At 30.2% G+C, this 14595-nt stretch overlaps 7 protein-coding genes across 7 annotated transcripts; 4 read left to right on the top strand and 3 right to left on the bottom strand.

Moving 5' to 3' along the window:
- Positions 1–56: 56 nt before the first annotated feature.
- Positions 57–1547, bottom strand: BN7_3694 (uncharacterized protein; the record flags this gene model as incomplete). The annotated part of the gene is made up of 1 exon (XM_011275775.1): positions 57–1547. The coding sequence occupies one exon, from the start codon at positions 1545–1547 to the stop codon at positions 57–59; it is 1491 nt and encodes a 496-aa protein (XP_011274077.1).
- Positions 1548–2346: 799 nt separating this feature from the next.
- Positions 2347–3690, top strand: DBF4 (protein serine/threonine kinase activating protein DBF4; the record flags this gene model as incomplete). Its single annotated transcript, XM_011275774.1, has 1 exon — positions 2347–3690. The coding sequence occupies one exon, from the start codon at positions 2347–2349 to the stop codon at positions 3688–3690; it is 1344 nt and encodes a 447-aa protein (XP_011274076.1).
- A 322-nt stretch (positions 3691–4012) lies between these two features.
- On the top strand, positions 4013–6034 carry IFM1 (translation initiation factor 2; the record flags this gene model as incomplete). Its single annotated transcript, XM_011275773.1, has 1 exon — positions 4013–6034. One exon carries the CDS (start codon positions 4013–4015, stop codon positions 6032–6034), a length of 2022 nt encoding a protein of 673 aa, XP_011274075.1.
- A 114-nt stretch (positions 6035–6148) lies between these two features.
- TSR4 (small subunit rRNA maturation protein TSR4) lies at positions 6149–7372 on the bottom strand (the record flags this gene model as incomplete). The annotated part of the gene is made up of 1 exon (XM_011275772.1): positions 6149–7372. One exon carries the CDS (start codon positions 7370–7372, stop codon positions 6149–6151), a length of 1224 nt encoding a protein of 407 aa, XP_011274074.1.
- Positions 7373–8511: 1139 nt separating this feature from the next.
- RTC3 (Rtc3p) lies at positions 8512–8847 on the top strand (the record flags this gene model as incomplete). Its single annotated transcript, XM_011275771.1, has 1 exon — positions 8512–8847. One exon carries the CDS (start codon positions 8512–8514, stop codon positions 8845–8847), a length of 336 nt encoding a protein of 111 aa, XP_011274073.1.
- Positions 8848–8946: 99 nt separating this feature from the next.
- BN7_3689 (Rho guanine nucleotide exchange factor 9) lies at positions 8947–11220 on the bottom strand (the record flags this gene model as incomplete). The annotated part of the gene is made up of 1 exon (XM_011275770.1): positions 8947–11220. One exon carries the CDS (start codon positions 11218–11220, stop codon positions 8947–8949), a length of 2274 nt encoding a protein of 757 aa, XP_011274072.1.
- A 1487-nt stretch (positions 11221–12707) lies between these two features.
- Positions 12708–14594, top strand: MSC7 (meiotic recombination directing protein; the record flags this gene model as incomplete). The annotated part of the gene is made up of 1 exon (XM_011275769.1): positions 12708–14594. One exon carries the CDS (start codon positions 12708–12710, stop codon positions 14592–14594), a length of 1887 nt encoding a protein of 628 aa, XP_011274071.1.
- Between the last annotated feature and the right edge of the window lies 1 nt (position 14595).

The raw sequence follows: 14595 nt of genomic DNA, 5'->3' as shown, positions 1-14595 counted from the left end.
ATAATAATTACAAATTTACATCATTATTATAATAGGTTCATATTATAATATATTAATTAGTAATCACGTCTTCTATTCAATAAAATCATTTGTGATTTGAAAGTTGATAGAGTCCCAAAAGAGCTTTTTAATCTTCGATGTTTAATTCCACTCCGCACTGGTTCAACCCCATTGATGAACAATGACATCTCTGGATCATTTTTTCTCATACAAGATACTGTGTTTATGATTTTTGAAATGATAGTTTGTGTCTCTAATTTAGTCTTGAACTGTCTTTTTATGATCTCAATAGTATATGATTGCTGTGCTGCAAAATGGGCTATTTCATCATAGAATCTAAAGACCCTCAAATCATGAATATATTCGTAGTAATTTGAATGATTGTTCATTGAATTATTTTTTCGAAAACTCTCAACATCATCTACCGAAAGCATATCGTTTCTCTCATTAAACCTATAAGAGTCAAACATTGCAGAAACATTTGCAAGCTCTTTGAAATAAACTGATCCTGGAAATTTCATGTTTGATGATTTCCAAGCATCCCTATCAAACCTTTCCCAACTAGTTAAGACTCCATCATTTGTCCATCTACATCCATCAAAGTAATCATGTACATCCACCGAATATAGCTCTGGACTTTCAAATTCTATAAGATTTAAACTTGGGTTTTGAGACCCTTCTTCCAATTGGACTCTAAAAGGACTATCACCACTGTTGAATAAATCATGATATCCAGTCAAAATAGAGATATCCATCGACATTCTTTTAATTTGTTTCTTCAACAATGACCCAGGCCTTTTCATGACTGTATTCAAAAGAAACATAACTCTCTCTGGTGATGTTATCATCTTAGGTAAAATACATGTTGCCTCTTCTACATATTCCTTACAAGTTTTCACTTCTAGAAATTCATACTCAAACTTCTTCGACTCTTTATTTCTCAAATAAATCTGATATCCATCATACCATTTATGAGGAAAGTCTGGACCATATTTTAAAAAACATGCATCGTTATCTTTCATCTTTTGCGTTGAGCTTAGAACTAAAAGGATTTGAATATCACTATAATCTTTATAAATTTTATGGGAAAACTCATTATAGAAAGCTTTGTTTAACCTTGTTAACGTACAACGACCTGCTGTTTGGAAATCTGTTATCCTATCCCATATCTCATAAGGAAATATATCGCCAAAATTTGAAGGTGCCTGATCTTGTGAAATTGTTGTACTTCCTATGGTTGTCGATGGATTTTTGCTTTTCAAGGTATACAAAGAAACATTCATCTTTTTGAACCTTATGACAAATAGCCACTCAAAAATAACTGAAATCCAGAATCTTATGTGATAAAAGAAAACTTTAATTCTCCAAAATAGAATCAGTATTGGTCTTACTTTAGTAATCATGAATCTTGTACTGAAAGTCATTCCATCTTTAGGATCAAAACTATCAATATATATCCACCTATGAAGGTTTGGAGCGATTTCTCTGATAATATCATTAACTAGAAATAATAAAGCTGCAAATATGTGGTGTGATATCCAAACCATTTTGATGTTTCAATTGACTTGGTTCTACTGTCACAGTTAAGCGTAAATATTTATGATATATTGTTTGTCTTTGATGTGTATAGCAAAGCAATAAATGATATACACGATAGACTATATTGAGGATATCTTTTACTTTAAACACTTTTTTTTTGAGATCAAATAATTTTCTTGAGATGACGATATTTAACTCAACTTTCTGCTCAACTTTTTTTTGCTCGACTCTATTGTATCTGTCATTGGATTCGGGCCTATAAGAATGTGAGTTTATATACCTCTCTGCCTAATCTTTAAACAGAGCTCCAACAATTCTCTTCCTACGCGGTCCTTCCTTCTGCCTAGAGACACGCAACACGCTTTTTCCCAAGCTCCAATCTCCCTACGCGTCGCCCTAATTCAGTCACCGTCGCGCTCGCGCTAAATTTTTTTTCTTTCCCAGTGGCCCTTTTCGGTAAACAAAGTTTTCGCGACTGTTTAATTAAACCTTTCAGATTTGTTTACAGAAAAGCTTTTTTAATTTAGACTTGATTACTGGTCTTTAATTGAGCTACTCAGTTCATTGAAGAAGTTTAGATACCCATTAGAAGACCCATAGAACCAGAGAAGGGAATACTTCAGAACCAATCACATCACCAGGCACCCTTTTTGAAACCTTCAAAGACTCATTTCCACAAATTCGTTTGTTTACATTTTAAATTTCATAACCATATTACATATATCAATTACCATTTCACTCCAAATAAACACACCCGCTGAGCTTCAAAACAGCTCAAACCTACTATAGCATATTCAAAATCACAAGATGGAACACACAAGACAAGCCTTGAAAGATATAGGGACCAATTCCCCCAGCGTCAAGAGACAAAAATTGAATAACAATTCTTCACATCAAAATCAAAATCAACATCAACATAAACATGAGCGCCAGGCAATAACAGAAAGTTTGAAAGAATGGAGGAAAAGTTGGCTTGCTGCTATGCGTGAAGCAGTGATATATTTTGATAGTAATGATCTAGCTAGTACAGATTATTCATCTATAAAGAAACGTGAAAAGGAAAAAGCTATGAAATTATTTACTCAAGTGGGCGCTACTATACAAAAATTTTATGATAATAAAGTTACAATTGTTGTTTCAAGAAGAGATAAATCAGATCTACCGCAAAATATGCTACAAGATACAAGATTGAAAATTTGGAATTACGAAAAAGTATTTAGATTTTTGAAAAATCTTGGAGAAATACCTTCACCTGTTCAACCTAAAACTCAAAATAAACATTTATCATCCTTATTACATGATGAAAAACTTTATGGTCCTAATGATCGTGATCCAAGTGCTAAAAGGGATGATTTCAATTATTTCAAGAATCAATATTTCTTTGTTTATGATTTACGTCAAGTCACAAGACCAATTGCAGTTAGAGAATGGAAAAATAAAGATCCAAAAAAACCATACCCACATTTATATGCATCAAGTTATGGTAGATCACCATTTATTCCAGATCCTGCTGATAGTACTTTACCCAAAAAGATACAACGCAGAAAAATAAGAGATGAACAAAATAGAAGATACAGAGATAAACTTCGTGTGATTTATAATGAAGCTGAAGGTAGAGTTTTCGGGGATCCATTTAGTGATTTTTCAGAAGGTGAAAGTGATTCTACTTTATATGATCGTGAAAATGTTGATACAATGCCACCACCTGCTAAATTAGAACAACAAGGTGTACCAGATTTAACAAGACAAGCATCATTAATATCAAATAAATTTATGGAAGTTACTAAAAGAGATAATTATGAAATTCAAGCATCTGGATATAATGGCTCAACAAACGTTTCACAACAATCAACAGAAGTTCAAACGAAAAATGGTCTTGCACCAACAGGGTCATCAGTTGCATCAAAACAAGTTAATTCATTAACAAAGAAATTAATTTTCAAAAAACAACAAAAAGCAAATATTGAACAAGCACAAAGATCTAAACAAAAAGTTCCAGGATATTGTGAGAATTGCAGAGTTCATTTTGACGATTTTGACGAACATATCAAATGTAACAAACACAGATCATTTGCCATTGAAGATTCCAATTTCTCTGATATTGATAATTTGATTGGTAAACTTAACGATAACATTGCATTTAAAACATAGGTAAAAGGGTTAAAAAAACACACACAAAAAAACAAAAAAAGAGAATAATTTATACATATATATAAATAACAACTTAGCATTATCATCATCATTATTTTTTCTCTTAATTTCGTTTGGTTTCTTCTTTTTAATTTAATTTTAATTTAATATAAATAAAATTATATCGGGCTTATATAATCTATTCGTATGTGTTTATGTAATCATATAAATGTGGGTTAACCGATTGGATTTTTTTCTATTATACTCTTGATTGAAATCTTGAGTATGGTGAAATATTAGACAAGAACAAACGAATTAGATCAGTAAACTAAGCTATTGAAAAATGTTTAACCTACTGAAGGCCCCACTAAGGAGCTCTTCAAGATGCATATCCCAACTCAGAGCTACTTCAAAGTCAAGTATACTAATAAACCAGAGATTTTTAAGTACATCAATAATACTTCAAGCTAAAAGAGATCGTAGAAGTTATAGAAGACCATTGAAAAGAAGAAGAATTAATATTCCAGATTTTGCTACAGTGTCACAATTAGTTAATTTGATGGGTGTCAGCTATGATCATTTAGCAAGAAGATTAGAAGAAATGGGATTTGAAGATATGAATCATAATTTTATCTTAGATGCAGAAACTATCGGATTAATTGCAGATGAATATGGATTTGATGTTAAATTTGGTGAAGATGAACAAGGTGAAGATCTTGTACCTGTGATTCCTGAAGAAAACTCAAAATTTTTAAAACAAAGACCTCCAATCGTGGCAATTATGGGTCATGTTGATCATGGTAAAACAACAATTTTAGATTATTTAAGGAAAAGCTCAATTGTAAGTCAAGAACATGGTGGTATTACTCAACATATTGGTGCTTTTTCTGTTAAAGCCCCTATCTCTAAGAAAGTCATTACATTTTTAGATACACCAGGACATGCCGCTTTTTTAAAAATGAGAGAAAGAGGTGCCACTGTTACTGATATTGTTGTTTTAGTTGTTGCAGCCGATGATTCTGTTATGCCACAAACTAAAGAAGCTATAAAACATATTAAGAAATCAGGAGTTTCAGTTATTGTTGCAATTAATAAATGTGATAAAGAAAATGCAAATCCTGAAAAAGTTATTGCAGATTTAGCTGCAAATGATATTGATGTTGAAGATTATGGTGGTGATACACAAACTGTTAAAGTTTCTGGGTTAACAGGGTTAAATATGGACACTTTAGAAGAAAGTATTGTTACATTAAGTGAGATTTTGGACCTAAAAGCACAACCAACAAATATTCCTGTTGAAGGTTGGGTTATTGAATCTGAAGTTAAAAAGGGAATGGGTCCAATTGCAACAGTTTTAATTCGTCAAGGTACACTAAAACCAGGTAATGTACTTGTTGCAGGTAATACTTATTGTAAAGTTAGATCAATCAAGGATGAAGGTGGTAAAGTTATTAAATTAGCTGGTCCATCAACACCAGTAGAATTATGGGGTTGGAAAGAAGTTCCAGAAGCTGGTGATGAAGTATTACAAGCAAAAGATGAATCACAGGCTAAGAAAGTTATTGAAACTAGAATAAATCGTTTATCTAAACAGAAAACTGCTCAAAGTGTTGATGTTATTAATAAGTTAAGATTAGAACATAAGAAGGAAGCTGAAAGACAAGATCAATTGGATGAATTACGTAAATATGGTCTTGAAGAGGAAACTGAAGATTCAGAAACAGATACAGTGGACAAGATAAAAGAAATTAAATTTATTGTTAAAGCTGATGTTAGTGGTTCAACTGAAGCTATTGTGGAAAGTATTGAAAATTTAGGTAATGATGAAGTTAAATGTTCAGTTTTATTATCTGGTGTTGGTTTCCCAACTGATACTGAAATCGATAGAGCAAGTATTGCAAATGCCATAATATTATGTTTCAATATGAAGATTCCAAAAGATGTTGATAATAAAGCCATCAAGAAAAATGTTGAAGTTAGACATCATAATGTTATTTATCATTTGATTGAAGATGTTACCAAAATTTTATCAAAAGAATTAAAACCAATTATTGAATTAAATGTATTATCAGAAACTGATATTAAAGAAATTTTTGAAATTAAAGGTAAAAAGAAAAAAATCACAAGAATTGCAGGGTGTAAAGTTAGATCAGGTAAATTAGAAAGATCAGGTTTAATTAAAGTTATGAGAGATGAAGAGGAAATTTTTAGAGGTAGAATATCAACTTTAAAACATGCAAAAGATGATGTTAAAGAAATTGCAAAAGGTAGAGAATGTGGTGTTGAATTTGAAAATTGGGATAAATTTCAAGCTGGTGATGTTATCCAAGTTTATGAAGAGAAAGTTATTCCAAGATTTTTATGATGTGCAAATAGAAACAAAATTGTATATAATGACTTGTAAATAAATAAAGTGAACTACATTAGAGTACTAAATTCAAATCAAATAAATCATCTATATTAAGTTACTATTATATTATTATCTTGAAACTTCTTCTTCCCATTGAACACCAACATATTCTTCGACATAACCAACATGATTTTCATCTAATTCAGGTATATAATCTTCCACATCAGTATAAACGAAAATTGTACCCCAATTTATACCTTGACTAATATCAGTAATGTTTTTTTCAAAATCCATAATAACTTTAGGCATGATTTGTAATTCAAATTGTCTTGAGCTTGAAGGGTTATAACCAGGATTTGGTATTAAATTTTTGGTAACTTTAACTGCAGTATCATCTTTTGATGTGAATAATAATGGTTTACCACCTAATTCATAACGCAAGACTTGTAATGGGTTATAAGAAACGATATCAGTGAAATGTTGGAAAACACTATCTTGTAAAGAATTTGATAATTGTTGAGCTTCAGGACTTAAATCTTTTGATGTATTTCCTGATGATGAAATTTCAGCTTCGGTATCTAATGCAGATTCATCAATTTTGAAATTTTCTGGTAAATTTGGTTGTTGTTTCTTTTTGAATGATTCTTGATCAACATATATGAAATAACCTGGATATTCTGGTAGGGTTTTTATAGTGGATTTTTTGGTTGATTTAGGTGTTGGTGGTGCTGCTTTTGCTGCAGTTGATGCGAATGATGGTTTTGTAGGTTCTTCTTTCTTTGGGGTTGGTTTAGAATCAAATGGATTTGAATCAGTTGAAGATGTAAATGGATTTGAATCAGTGGAACTTGCAAATGGGTTTGAACTTGCAAAAGGATTTGAAGAATCTTTAGTATCAAATAAATTAATATTTCTTGCATTATCTAATTTCAATTTAGCATCTAATATAAATAGATTTTGTAATTCTTCTTGTTGTTCTTTTTCTAATTGTGCTAATTTTTTAGGATCTTTTTGAATACCTCTAATAGCTCTTATGGAACCTTTTTTTCTAGAACATGTTGATTTTTGACAACCTAATACATAGATAACACGATCATAAAGTGTACCTTCCAATGGTGAAAAAGCTTGTAAGATTAAAGATAATGGACCAGTACAGTTTTGACATGATATTAAATCATCTGAAGGTTTTGAATTTGGGTTTAACCAAACAGGTTGACCACCAACAAATGAATCTTCAATGGTTGGTTCATCATCAGTAGTTTCGAAATCAGCATCTATGAAACCTAAGTAAACACCTGAGTTTTTTGGAATTTCATCTTCATCATCCGAAGAGTATATACTAGCAGCAGACATTTTTGAATTATTCTTTTAGCGTATCTTCTTTGTAGTTCTGGTTCAATGTATTAGTTTTCTTCAAAAGTCTATACACTTCTTTATGTCTCTTCGGGTTAATAAAAAAAAAAAAATTATATGTGGTTCGAAGCCCTGGCGATGAGCTCGGAGTATAAACTTACAAGTTTAGTACCACTACACGGTCAAAGAATTATGATAAACAAATTGAGCTATTGGAACAAGCTGGTATTAATCATAATGATTTAGAAAGGCATGACTTAAACTATTGTTTTAATGATAAAGATGATTGTTTTATTGTTGATTTTGGTATAATGTCTTCAGTTGATAATTTGATGAAATATTTAATAAGTTTGATCTAGAGGATTTTCATCCAGATGATTGAAATCAATTTGATCTCTTATAATTTCCTATATAGCTATATATTATTGCATAATCATTTAGCCTGCCAATATCTTAATGTATTAATTATAAAGTAGTATCAACAAGTTCATCAAAACCTTCGACGTTAATGGTCAGCAGCTAATTCTGTACCAATCTAAGCATGCGATTAGTTCCTAAAGAATCACATACTATTATCATAATATCAATATAGGTAACATTAAGGCTAAATCCAAGACAGAATCTATTTAGTAGCTACACGAATCAACTATTCCTTTATTGTTTAGTATAGTTTTAATCCGACAAACCCCGAACGTACCTTTTGTACCCAAAATCACCTCAAGTTTGAAAATTCAATCAGAACGTCAACAACAATGCAACAAAACCAATTAGAACTAAACTAAATCAGATCTAATTAACTAGGTGCTAAATTATATCAATGCCCTAATCATTAGCTTCATAATTTACTAGAATATTCTATTAATGAATCATGCTTACGTGCTTTTCGCAACTTTCTTGCTATATGTATTATGTCATACATAGCAATAGCAATTAAAAAACTCATGAACAGCCATCAGACAATAACGTATGATTACAATATTATAATATTAAAGCCAAGTGTAATCAATGGATGAGAAAAGTATTTAAAGGTTTCAAAATCCTGTCTTGTGATTTCTTTTCTTATTTGATCAGTATACAATTCAATTGAGTATAATTGATTAACAAACTACAAACTACAAATACAATACAATACAAAAACAATGTCAAACCCAGTTAAAGTTTTCTATAAAGGTGATTCTCAAGACTTCGTTGTCTTTGTTGAATCTGAAGAAATTGCATCAAAATATACTGAAGATTCCACTATACCTTTAGTTGATGTTGTTGGTACTTTTAAAGTTTATTCACCAGAATCTGGTAGAGGTGTTGAAGGTGTATTACATGAAGCTTCAAATAGAGATTTAGAAAATCAATTTGGTAAAAAACCAGTTGAAGATGTTATAAAATTTATCATTCATGAAGGTACTTTCAAGAATAATACTAAAGTTGGTAAAAAACAATGGGGTTCAACTAATGATTCAAATGGTATTAATCATTAGATGCTAAAGTTCATATGATTATTTCACGGATTATGAATTTATACAATACAATATTATCTCATGCATAGCTGTTTACTTGTTTTTGATTTTAACATATATTTAATGATCACTATTTATGATTGATTTAAAAGCACTACCGAAAACAATAGATGTTTTTCGAATTATTGAAATTTTACTTGATGTAGTAGTTCTTGTAGTAGTTCTTGAAATTGAATCTTTATTTGATGTAGTATTATCATCATCATTATTTATTGAATCATCAGTTTGTAAATTTCTTGATCCAAATGATCTCAAACTTCTTAATGAACCTTGATGATATCTTCTTGATGTTGAGTTAGACTTATTTTTAATTGTTTTTTTACGTTTAACTAATCCATTTGAAATTAATTCATCACTCCAAAGATCTTGTAATAAATATTCAACCCTTGCTTTTTCAATTTCTTTAAATTGAATAATCATTCCAGTTGTACTTGAATTTTCATTAGAGTTTGATCTATATGTATATGGATATTTTATGGAATTTTCTTCATCATTAATTAATTCAATATTAATCATTATAACATCTGAAAAATAACAATGATTAAAAATATTATTTTTATCATTTTTTAACCTTATGGATTTGAATTTATTTATTTTAGCATCTAATGGCAGTGTAAAAGGTGGTATAATTGATGAACAATATGTACCATTTTCATCATTTGAGTTTGATGAAGAATAATCAAATTTATATGGTCCATTAACATGATTAATTAATATATCTAATTTATCCTTCCAAATCTTATTTTCGAATTCATCACTTGTTGAGCATAAGACTTCAATGAGTGTATAATTATATTCAAATATTAATTTGAATGAATTTTTATAATTTGTCATGATACCACCCATATTTGAATTATTATTATTACCATCATCATCATCATTTGAATTAATATCAATTTTTTTACAAACTGATAACGGTATTAAAAATTTAACTTCAAACTTATATTCTTTTTGAATATACGCCAATACTAAATGAGTTTTAAAAAGAAATGCACCTAAAATTTGTGAATAAATTTGTCTATTTTTACCAACCCATGAACAATGTAATGAACCTGATAAAATTGGTAAACCTAAATATTCAACTGGGAATTTTAATGTTTTATTATTGAAAATTAAACTTTCAAATAATAAATTTGCTTTAAATTTTTCTTGTAAACCATATCTATTAATTTGTTTAATTTGTTCATCAATTTTATGTAAAGAATCTTCAATTGATGAATGACAAAATGGATCTTCTTGAATTGAAGTTAATTTTAATAAATTTTCTAAAAAAAGTTTATATTTAGCAATACGTGATATTGGTTTTTGAATTAATGATTGAAATGATAAATCCATTCTATTATTACCAATTTGAGTTGATTCAAGGAAATTTTGATAACCTTTTGTTAAAGTTAACCCAAATTCAGGGTCAGAATCTTTTGAATTTATTAATTTTAAAACTAAATCATGAAGACTACTAAATTCTTGATAAATAAATAATGAAATTGAACTTGTTGTAATATGTTTGCAAACCAATGCAGCCATTAATGGAGAATCACATGTAACTAATTCATTTATTCTTGATTTTAATTCATTATTATCATCATTATGAATTGTTTTATCACATTCCTGTAGGTGTTTATAAGGTAATTGGAAAATTGATTTTAACTCTGATAAAAAATTTTGATGATTTGAGATTAAAACTTCAGTATAGCCATGAATTAATCTAATTGGAATTCCATCATTACCTTTTAGTATTAAAGATTCTAAATAAGTATTTGCAAGCATTTTCAAACAACTAATATAACTTTCCTCAGTTTCAATAATCTCTTCAATAGCTTTAACTCTATGGAATGCAGCTTTTGATCTTGGAGAAAATTCATTATAATTTATAGCACATGGAGTTAATTGTGATGAATTAGTATAATCTGAAAATGCTAAATAATCTTTAGATTGACCTGTAAGTAAACCGGATGATAATTTTTGATATGCAATCTCAACACAAGAACTTGGTATATCATTCAAAAAATCTGATAAACTACCAGAGTTTGTACCTAATTGAATATTTGTACCTTTGAAACCGTTCTTCATATCTGGGAAAAGAGGTGAAAAGGGACCAAAGAAAGAACCATCATCATCTTCATCGTCATCAAATGCATTACCAAACAACAGGTCAGCATTTTCACAATGATCAGAAGAATGTCTTAGTACAGGTGGTGTTCTATCAACAGCGACGAAATCCTTCTTACTTCTCTTGTTGAACCTCGAAAGACTAGCATTGGAAGATTGGATTGAACTTTGAGTAGTTGGTCTTGAACTTGAACTATCTGGAATTGTACTCTTTAGCAAAACCATATTGGATCTCTTTTGGGGTATAATAATCTAGCAAAGTAAAATAGATCTAATCAGCAGTATTGTAAGTTCACTTGGAGCATGAATGTCTCTTTACACCATATCCAGTCACACCGATCATCATGAAAACCATATTGCCCTCATTTTATAATTACCAATATTCTGTTCAGGACCGTTGAAATCATTTTTGTGTCATTTGTTTACATTTTTTGATGTTTATTATCTTTTAAATCCGGGTAAAGTTTGTAAATTTCCGCGATTTTGGCTGCGCTGTTTTCGCGAATTCCATTAATTGTTTGGAGCGAATTCAATTTAACAGGAAACCAGAAAATCAGAGTGTTGTTTGGAATACGACTATTTAAGGGGAATCAAGTATAGAAAGATGGTGAGTAGTGTAATTTTGGTGATATTTATGGGATTTCTGTATATGTGTGTCTTTTTTTGGGAGAAGAAACTGTCAAATTTGACCAATTCAAGTGTGATTTAATTGAATATAAGGAGACACAATCAGATAAGAACAAATACCATTATCTCATAATTATCAGTCCATTGAAACTCTATTGAACTAGTTGATACTAACTATTAATGTAGTCACAAAATCAAGGAATAAGAACTCTTTTGGAAGTATGTTGATAATTTGAAGAACCATGGGGATTAAATGTTCACTAACACCACATGTTTATAGGCTGAAAAGCAAGCACATGAAATTGTTTCCAAAGCAAGAGCTTGTAAGTATATTCATATCACTCATAGCTTTAAAAAACAGGATATTAACCATATTGAATAGACCGTACCACTCGTCTAAAAGCTGCTAAAACTGATGCTGCTTCTGAAATTGCTGCATACAAAGAAGAACAAGAATCTTTATTACAAGAGAAAAATGAAAAGGTATGTACCAATAGAGTTCAAAGCTGCAAGAATGTATACTAACTATATCATCAACAGAGCTCAAATAACAATGTCAATGCTGATAAAGAAGCCGAAGATAAAGTGAAAGGTGAATTGGAAGAAATTGAAAAAATCGCTTCTGGAAAACAAGCTGAAGTTGTCAAATTATTGATCAATGCTGTCATTAAACCAACACCAGAATTACATATCAATGCCTCTTCATAGATTTGAGGTCCAAAAGGAGGAAGATGAGCCCATAATATATTTGTGTTTTTTTATATAATTGAATTTATAATGAGTAGAGTTTGAAGGATATTGTAGAATAACAGATTAAGGTTAAACAGTCCACAAATAATCGATTAAACTCATTAATTCAGTGAAAAAGTAACGATTAAACCCAGTTTTCAACCAACATTTCTGATAATCTTATGTTAAAACTGAAAATATTCCATCAACTGACACGTTAAGCGCACATAATTTTGATTTTCTCGAGAAACGTCTCGTTTAAAAACAATATAAATTTACCATTTGCAATTCAATTCTAGTTGGAAACAGACTAGGTTCAATTGGGTTAGTTGGTGCTTCATATCTCCCTAGGCACAATGGAAAACCTTTATATCCATCTCAACGCAACAAATGTGTATTTGAACACAACGTTATCGGAGTATTTCAATTCAACATTACTTGATGATTATTTACAATCTGAAAATTTACCATATCAAATATCATTTTCAGTTATAATATCAATATTATTACCATTATTATGGTTTACAAATCGTCGTTATAATTCTTCAAGACGTGCTGAAAAACCAATTAAATTTAATTTAGAAATCCCAAATGAAGCTAAACCTCATTGGAAAGGTAAAAGAATTCATCCAGTTTCAATAAAAGATCCTGAAAATCCTCAATTTATTCAATCTTATTGTCCTGCAACAGGTCAATTCTTGGGGAATTTCAAAAGTCATTCAAGAGATGATATTGATTCCATAATTGACAGGGCATCCATTGCACAAAAAACTTGGAAATATTCATCATTTATTCAACGTCGTCAATTATTGAAAAGTTTAAGTGAATATATCATTAAAAATCAAGAAAACATTGCAAGAGTTGCATGTAGAGATTCAGGTAAAACATTAGTTGATGCTTCAATGGGTGAAATTCTTGTAACGTTAGAAAAATTAAACTGGATTATTAAACATGGTGAACATGCATTAAAACCTTCCAAAAGACCTGGTCCCTCAAATATCTTGATGAGTTATAAAGGTGCAGAAGTTAGATATGAACCATTAGGTGTTGTTTCAGCATTAATTTCATGGAATTACCCATTCCATAACTTGATGGGTCCTGTTATTGCAGCTTTATTCACTGGTAATTCAATTGTGGTTAAATGTTCAGAACAAGTTGTTTGGAGTTCTCAATGGTTTATTAAATTAGTTCAAGAAGCTTTGATTGCATGTGGTCATGATCCTAACCTAGTTCAATTTGTTTGTACTTGGCCTGAAGATGCAAATTATTTCACTTCACATCCAGGATTATCACATATTACATTCATTGGTAGTAAACCAGTTGCTCATCATGTTGTTAAAGCCGCTTCTGAATCCTTAACACCTGTTGTTGTGGAACTTGGTGGTAAAGATGCATTTATTGTGTTGGATGATGTTAAAGATGTTAATCCATTGACTAGTATTATTATGCGTGGTACTTTCCAATCTGCAGGACAAAATTGTATTGGTATTGAAAGAGTTATTGTTACAGAGAAAAATTATTCAAAAATTGTTGATATCTTAGCTGAACGTGTACCAAAATTAAGATTAGGTTCTGATATTGATCAGTTAGAAGATATTGATATGGGTGCTACTATTACAGATGCACGTTTTGATGTTTTACATAAACAAATTGAAAAAGCTGTGGAACAAGGTGCTAAATTATTATATGGTGGTGATAAATATCAACATCCAAATTATCCTCAAGGTCATTTTTTCTCACCAACTTTATTAGTTGATGTTACACCAGATATGGATATTGCACAAAATGAAGTTTTCGGTCCAGTATTAACAGTTATGAAAGCTAAAGATACAGAAGATGCTATTAATATTGCCAACTCTACAATTTATGGATTAGGTGCCTCTGTTTTCGGTAATAATTGGGAAGAATTAAATAAAGTTGCAAATTCAATAAATTCAGGTAATGTTGCAATAAATGATTTTGCAACTTATTATATATGTCAATTACCATTTGGTGGTCAAAAGGGTTCAGGATATGGTAAATTTGGTGGTGAAGAAGGTTTACAAGGTTTATGTAATTTGAAAAGTATTTGTTATGATAAAATTCCATTTGTATCAACACAAATTCCACCTCCATTAGATTATCCAATTAGAGATGAAGCAAAAGCTTGGAGTTTTGTTGAAGCTTTGAATATTGGTGGGTATGATGATAGTCTTTGGAATAGAATTAAAGCTATTGGAACTTTAGCCAAAAATGCAAGTTGAT

The sequence above is a fragment of the Wickerhamomyces ciferrii genome, contig 00108 (genome assembly GCF_000313485.1).
Source record: "Wickerhamomyces ciferrii WGS project CAIF00000000 data, strain NRRL Y-1031 F-60-10, contig 00108, whole genome shotgun sequence".
Lineage (NCBI taxonomy): Eukaryota > Fungi > Ascomycota > Saccharomycetes > Phaffomycetales > Wickerhamomycetaceae > Hansenula > Hansenula ciferrii.
Note: the sequence above shows the minus strand (reverse complement) of the source record. Positions and strands in the feature narration are given on the sequence as shown.